The sequence below is a fragment of the Miscanthus floridulus genome, chromosome 8 (genome assembly GCF_019320115.1).
Source record: "Miscanthus floridulus cultivar M001 chromosome 8, ASM1932011v1, whole genome shotgun sequence".
Taxonomy (NCBI): Eukaryota; Viridiplantae; Streptophyta; class Magnoliopsida; order Poales; family Poaceae; genus Miscanthus; species Miscanthus floridulus.
In genome coordinates this window covers 165,200,832-165,208,036 of record NC_089587.1, presented here as the reverse complement: position 1 = coordinate 165,208,036, position 7,205 = coordinate 165,200,832, and the positions used below count along the sequence as shown (strand labels likewise).

General features: G+C 47.4%; 1 protein-coding gene across 1 annotated transcript; it reads left to right on the top strand.

The window, feature by feature from the left end:
- Positions 1 to 510: 510 nt before the first annotated feature.
- LOC136473919 (probable serine/threonine-protein kinase At1g01540) lies at positions 511 to 4,533 on the top strand. The gene is made up of 7 exons (XM_066471544.1): positions 511 to 1,908; positions 2,342 to 2,446; positions 2,532 to 2,654; positions 2,741 to 2,911; positions 2,998 to 3,127; positions 3,215 to 3,424; positions 3,885 to 4,533. The coding sequence occupies exons 1-7, from the start codon at positions 1,277 to 1,279 to the stop codon at positions 4,026 to 4,028; spliced, it is 1,515 nt and encodes a 504-aa protein (XP_066327641.1). The 5' UTR covers positions 511 to 1,276; the 3' UTR covers positions 4,029 to 4,533.
- Positions 4,534 to 7,205: the final 2,672 nt, after the last annotated feature.

The window sequence follows — 7,205 nt, the reverse complement described above, 5'->3', positions numbered from 1 at the left end:
ATTGATGAGATAGTTGTTATTTCTCCATCTATTAGCTACTATTATCTAATTTGATCCAACTAGTGAGATATTGTTATCTAGAGGTCCAACTAACAATTACTAGCTAGTTTATTTATCTATTCCTGTTTAAATTCAAAAGAGATAATTATTACTGTCTGTAGGATCCAAATAGAACCTCTTTATAGGGAATTTTCTCAACCCTAAGACTTTGAAAAAAAAACACGTGAGATTCGTACCGAGCAGCAATAAATCTCTTCCTTACGAACATGTCCTTTGTCGTTGCAAGCATCTATGCCACTGAGAACCTGAGAGGGACAGCTAATTACACGATACAGTACATTGTAGCTGGGGGGCCTCTAGCACGGCAAAAACAAAACATCACATTTGACATTTGAAAGAAAAAAAAAACCAGAATAGAAAACATGCAACATGCTACCTCATGCCAGCTCCTCCGGTAGACTCGGTACACGCGCTCCTGACTGACTGTATTCCATCCACCTCATCATCGCAAAGAAAAAAGATCAGATGCCTCTTCTTCTACACTTGAATTATTATTCTCCTCTTTGCTTGCTGGCTTTCTCTTCCGCCTCCATGCATGCAGAGGAGCAGCACCCTCATTACTCCACATTACTCTCCCTCCATTCCTCCTCACTGTCCTCTCGACTCCTCGTCTGATCCTCTCCGTCTCCGAGAGAGAAGTCGTCACTCTCGCTCTGCCACATCTCTGGTACATCATTGACAGTTCTGCAACCAACGCATCAAGCAACGATTCACTCCTCCCTCTGCCTGTCTTCTTCGTTTTGCTGCCCCTGGGATCCTCGTCACGCCAGCCACCAGCTACACCATCTCTGGTCTCCAGTCACACCAGAATCCAAAGTTTTCATCACACCAAACCATCCACTCCTCACTTTTCCCCCAACCAAGTCCCAATCTTTACAACCACATTGTCGCCAACAACAGCCCCGTTCCCTTCCCTTCCTTCCGCACCCGATTACCCACCCAAATTCAGGTACTGTGCACAAAGTTGCGGCATTTGCAATACCACACTGTTCCATCCGCAGAACGAACCCAATCTTTACCGCCCGATTCTTCACAAAATCCACCGTGCTTGCCCCCCGTTTCAGTCCAGACAATGCTGTTTGCGCCGTGGAATCCGAGCTTTGCCACCTAATTCCGCTCAAGAAACACGAGGAGATCCGCCAATTCGCGAGAAGAAGCAACAAGCTCCATCCAAGGCGTCGCCGCCCTGGCGTCTCGCGCTCCGCCAGCAGCTCCCATGGCGGACACGGAGCTGTCCCAGAGCACGCTGGTGTTTGGGCTCCGCATGTGGGTGCTCGTCGGCATCGGCGCCGGTGCCGCCTTCGTGCTACTGCTCGTCCTCTGCCTCCTCGCCTTCCGCCGTCGCCGGCGCCAGCGGCCGCTCAACCCCGCCCAGCAGCTCCCAACCACCGCGCCTCCCAAGAGTCCCGCGAATGTCAAGGCGCTCAAGGACATCCAAGAAGTCCCCTCCCACGCCGCCGCCGCCGCCCCAGCGAAGAGGCTGCTCGCGCAGGTGCTCCAGCTCCCCACGCCACCGGTCTCCGAGCAGATCGTGACCGGCAAGGAGCATCACGTCACGTACCCGGAGCAGCAGCAACACCCCAGCCACCGGAGCGACGGGCCTTCGCCGCGCGGCAACGGCGAGAGCCACGGTGGGCGAGGTGGTGCCGCCACGGACCACGCGCCACCGGCGGTGCCGGAGGTGTCCCATCTGGGGTGGGGCCACTGGTACACGCTCAAGGAGCTGGAGACGGCGACCGGGATGTTCGCCGACGGGAACGTGATCGGCGAGGGCGGGTACGGGATCGTGTACCGTGGCGTGTTCGAGAACGGCACGCAGGTCGCCGTCAAGAACTTGCTAAACAACAGGTACCGAACCAGCTTCCAATGGATGTTAACTTCATGGACCGCAAAACTTGCATTCAATTGGCATTCGCATCTGACTATCCGACATTGCAGCTTAGCCGATTAGTTTAGGAGTACTCTGTACTTTCAGTGGCATGTTAGTGCTGAATTTTAAAATGCTTGCCCTTGTGCTGATTGCACATGGCCACTGATTGTTCAAGTACGAAGCTTGCCAATGCTGAACTTAGATGTCACGTTCAGCAGGAGGATTTCATTTTGCATATCAAATGGAGAAGCTTGTCACGGACAATTCCCTTGTGTTTTATAATAGTAGCTTGAGTTAGTTTTTGAGAGGCATAGTTTAACAAGCTGAGTGAATTCTGTGGAAATCTGACATGATCGACTTTCTTCAGTGTGCTGGTAAAATTTATAAATTTTGTACCCTTTGACTTGTTAGGGGGCAGGCAGAGAAGGAATTCAAGGTTGAGGTTGAAGCGATCGGGCGTGTGCGACACAAGAACCTTGTGCGCCTTCTAGGATACTGTGCCGAGGGTAATCAGAGGTATGCCAGGTGTGTGCAGACCAATTGTTTAGCTTATTGGTTGATATAATACTAAGATAGATGTTGTTTCTGTGGTTCTTGTTAGGATGCTTGTATATGAGTATGTTGATAACGGGAACTTAGAACAATGGCTGCACGGGGATGTTGGGCCCGTAAGCCCTCTCACCTGGGATGACAGGATGAAAATCATACTGGGAACAGCAAAAGGGTATGTGTGTCGTCAGCTTATTCTTGTTGGTCTACTGAGTTTTACTGGTACTCTACTTAATTACCTAAATTTCTACCCTCATGTAGGTTAATGTATTTGCATGAGGGGCTTGAACCAAAAGTGGTTCACCGTGATGTCAAGTCAAGCAACATCCTTCTGGACAAGCATTGGAATGCTAAGCTCTCGGATTTCGGACTTGCAAAGCTTCTAGGTTCAGAAAGGAGTTATGTCACTACAAGAGTTATGGGAACTTTCGGGTTAGACTCTGTGCAGTGCACTTCTAGGTTTTTAACATCAGGTGGCTGTGCCTGATGGATGCTAATTCCCTTCTCACTCATCACAGGTATGTTGCTCCAGAGTACGCAGGGACTGGAATGTTGAATGAAACAAGCGACATATATAGTTTTGGAATTCTTATTATGGAGATAATATCCGGTAGGGTACCAGTGGATTATAATAGGCCACCAGGAGAGGTTAGCCATGCCTGTACCTCCTTACAGCCAATTCTATTTTATGAGCTTGTTTTAGTGTATTATAAACCTTCAGATCATGTTTTTCAGGTTAATTTAGTTGATTGGCTTAAGACGATGGTAAGCACCCGAAATTCAGATGGGGTTGTGGATCCAAAAATACCCAAGAAACCTTCTTCAAGAGCATTGAAGAAGGCTTTGCTAGTGGCGCTGAGATGTGTAGACCCTGATGCTCTTAAGAGACCAAGGATTGGGCATGTCATTCACATGCTTGAAGTCGATGATTTCCCATACAGAGATGTAAGTCAGTGAACTAGTGAAGTCTATTATATATTCTTCAATTACGTTTCAGAAAAATTTCTAGTGTGTATTTTTGAATTGATGTTGCTTCTCTGCCGGTATCAGTTGTGAAGCACCAACATATAGTGTCAACTATCCCTGTGGCCACTTCTGTTGTATGTGATAAAAGTGTTTTGATCATATAATAATACCATGTGAGAATCTGAGTCAATCACTATGCTCTTTATCTGCACCAGTCTCATGTTTCGATGCTAAGTGTACTCTGTTACTGTTCCCACTTTCCAGCAAAAGTTTATTCGTATCAACCACTCTGAATTAGGCACATCTTGACAAATACCTCTGAAATATTTCATTTGAAACCATTGTAACTCCTCAAGTACCATTGGCATCTCCTGATCACTTCGTCAGTTTGTCTTCTTGTATTCGCATTAACTTATGTATCTATTGTCATTGGTTTTAGGATCGCCGAGGCAGTAGAGCACCAGGACAAGCAAGATTACCAGAGACACCGGCAGGCGGATCAGGTCAACCTGAGACTGACAATAGAGGAAACGGCGGTTCCACACAAGCTGAACCCTTTAGATGGAGAAACCCAGAGGCTTAGTATAATACCCTATTCGCTTATGCTGAAATTTGGCTTATGCTGATGCTTTTGCTGAAATGTTGTGAGAGGAAAATACTGCTCCATGGCTTAGTATTCATCAGACTACTGAAAGAAAAGCCAAATCCTCTTGATTTGTGAAGCAACAAGCCAACAATGGTATCCACTGAAGTTGTGAACTTCCATCTTGCTGATGAAGGCAGCAAGATTTCCATGGATACCGTTAGATCATCTGTAAATGTAAAAAGAGTAATTTAGCCCCAGTAAATTTTCCTGCTTATATTTATATTGGTGGAGATATCTATGTATGACAGACCTGTTCCATTTAAGGTAAAATATAACTTTATTAAAATCCCTGGGGTACCTCTGGTTAAGAAATGGGCAGTTTCTGCTCAGCATAGCTGAACTTGTCATGCTGTATAAATATGTGATGTTTTAACACCAAGTCAGCAACTTCGGTGTAAATATGTGATTTTTTTAGATGGTCCACAGACTCTTTTTGTGAAGTCAGTGCTATCATTTTCACCGTTACACTTTCCCCCTTTTTCAGAGTGTGATTAAACCTTCCCATACCTAGACTCCTGTATATAGATGTAACAAGAAAAATATTTGTTTGTGACTTGTGAGCTTTGAATCTCCATGAAGTTACTCTTGAGTCCGTATTAACGAAGTTTCGTTCCTAAAGTGCTGAGAAACAGGGTTTTTAATTTCAGTATCGCAAAAAATTCGGCCACCACCGAAATCGGCTGAAATTTCGACAATTTTTTTTTAGAGACTAGCACATGAAGTATGTTTTTTTTCTAAAAGAAATTAGATCTAAACAAATATTAGTATGATTTATGACTACACATTTATTGAATAGAAGAATATGCAATATAAACAATAGAAAATATGAGTCTATAGTTATGTAGCATGTGTATTAGACTATGAGTGTATTACAAAATTTCGGATTTTTCTTTCGGCCACCACCGAAATTACCGAATTTCGTGAAATTAGGCCGAAATTTTGAACCCTGCTGAGAAACACACAATCAGTTATGAATGAATCAACAAATTCATTTGGAGTAACAACTAATAGTTCTACTTCATTTTAAGGAGGATTAAAGTAAAAATGAACAAAACTGAGCACTAATTGGGACCCCAATTATCTCTACTCCTAGATTGTCTCCAACGATGAGAGCGCAAACATGAGACCTATTCAGGATTTGAGTCACCTATAGGAAAAAAAAGTCACAGACCCAAAACCTTCGTTCTCCAACAACGAACCCAAAACAAGACTCGTAGTTTCCTCCGTCCGTCCGGTGCCGCTTGCTCCTCCGTCTTCGTCTTCCCCGCGGCCGGCCACCGAGCTGCGATCTCCGGCGAGGCGCTGAGGAAAGGGCGACATAGGGAGTGGACGGAGGCAAGAAACGCCGCGGGCTTAAGCAGAACAGGAGGGAAGAGGGAGCAGAGAAGGTACATCGACGGCCGGACGCGCAGAGCAGTTAGCAGCGCACCAACGGCCGGCGCGCGACGCCGCAGGTCCGCCACGGCGGCCGGCCGACCAACGACGCCGGCGAGGCACGCACAGAAGGCGGCAGCATGGGAGAGACGCAGCAGCAGAGCGGGCGGGAGACGAAGAAGAAAGCGAAGCAAGCGCGAGAGGACAAGGGGGCGGAGAGCGGACGGACCACGGGAGGCGCCGCCGCCGATTCCGCCGCCGCGTCGGGACGGAGCGAGCGACGAAGAGGATGGGGAATGGTGTGTTCTTTTTTTTCTTTGTTTGGCCGATGACGACGGATGAGAGCGACAACTATTTGTGTGGATAGCGACCTGCGGACGACGGATGAGATTTGCGTCGTCTCTCCGTCGAGACGTTTATTTGCGTTTCGGATCGACTTGGACGCAAAATGCGTCGTCAGTTTGGGTCATCCGTTGGAATGTGTTTTTGGTACCTAAAAACACTGTGAACTACCTATTTTGTGTTTGGGTTGTGTTGTTGGAGATAGTCTTAACAAGAGCAAACCGGACACGTTCACTGCGTGTGATGAAGCCACTCCGCGATAGTAGTTTCTTGCGCCGACATGTGGGCCAGGCGCACGTCGCCAGCCTCGCCTGGCGGCCTGGCACTTCCCTCCCCGGTCGGCCGATCCCCACATCCATCGCCTCCTCTGTCCTCTCCGTTCAGCCCACATCAGGCCATCATCCACTGCCGCCGCCTAGCGCCCGCCGTTCCGGTTGTAGTGCCCCGACGTCCTGCCGCGTCGCTCCCAGCATTGGTTAGAAAACTCAATGGCTTCTCCAACTTCCCTTTCTGAATCTCTCTTCACACTCTGCCCCTGTGTCGACATCGTCCTCCTCCTATGGTGATTTTTAACTTTTTGCCATCTTTATAGATGGCACCTCTTCGATCGCCAGTTTTGTGCGTGCATCTACAGATTTGCCATCGCAAACAGTGAAACACTAAGATTTTGTCATTTTTGCTGATCTGGCATGCTACGCAGGCATACCGGCACGGGCAGTGCCCCTAGGAACCACTATTGGGCATGGAAAAAGACAGTTTTGCCCCTGTTATTTCTCACCCTCCACTGGCTCACGCGTGGGCCCCCACATGTCCGCTCCTCCTTCAACCTCCCACGTCACCTTCAACCTCCAGTCGTCTTCGTGCAATGAGGGGAGAGGAGGAGCTCATGTGGAGTCCTGGCCATGTCGAACTGACTGAGCGCATGCAGCGGCCTAGGCGCGCAGTCATACGTACGTATTCTTTATATGCATCATATGTACGTATTCAGTTTACTCCACTGCTATCTGCACTTTCTCATGACATTTTTGTCTATTATGTATATGTTATTTAGGTTCTTGGTGATACAACCATGGTGAGACACACAGGAAAACATCCAGGGCAACTGAAAGATCAGGTCATTACTCCAGCAGGGACTACCATGGCCGGGGCTCAAGAGCTCGAGACGGGTGCGTTTCATGGAACACTGATTAGTGTTGTTGTTGCTGCCGCAAAGTGGTGCCACGAACTATCATAGAGTATGATTGATGGTCGTTTTGACGGAATTCGACAAGGCTGCATTTTGTTGATATACATGCCTTGGACTGCAATGTGCTAACTCCTATATAGTTTGATTAATGTTTCATTTCCATTTATAACTGTGATGCAAATGAATAGATCATGTGTCGCTTTAACTTCATT

Bases quoted from the DNA above. Each gene is read 5' to 3' on its own strand.
- LOC136473919 (XM_066471544.1), top strand. From the start codon at position 1,277: ATGGCGGACACGGAGCTGTCCCAGAGCACGCTGGTGTTTGGGCTCCGC. The intron at 1,909-2,341 runs GTACCGAACCAG...TTGACTTGTTAG, and splicing joins AAGAACTTGCTAAACAACAG to GGGGCAGGCAGAGAAGGAAT. The intron at 3,425-3,884 runs GTAAGTCAGTGA...CATTGGTTTTAG, and splicing joins ATGATTTCCCATACAGAGAT to GATCGCCGAGGCAGTAGAGC.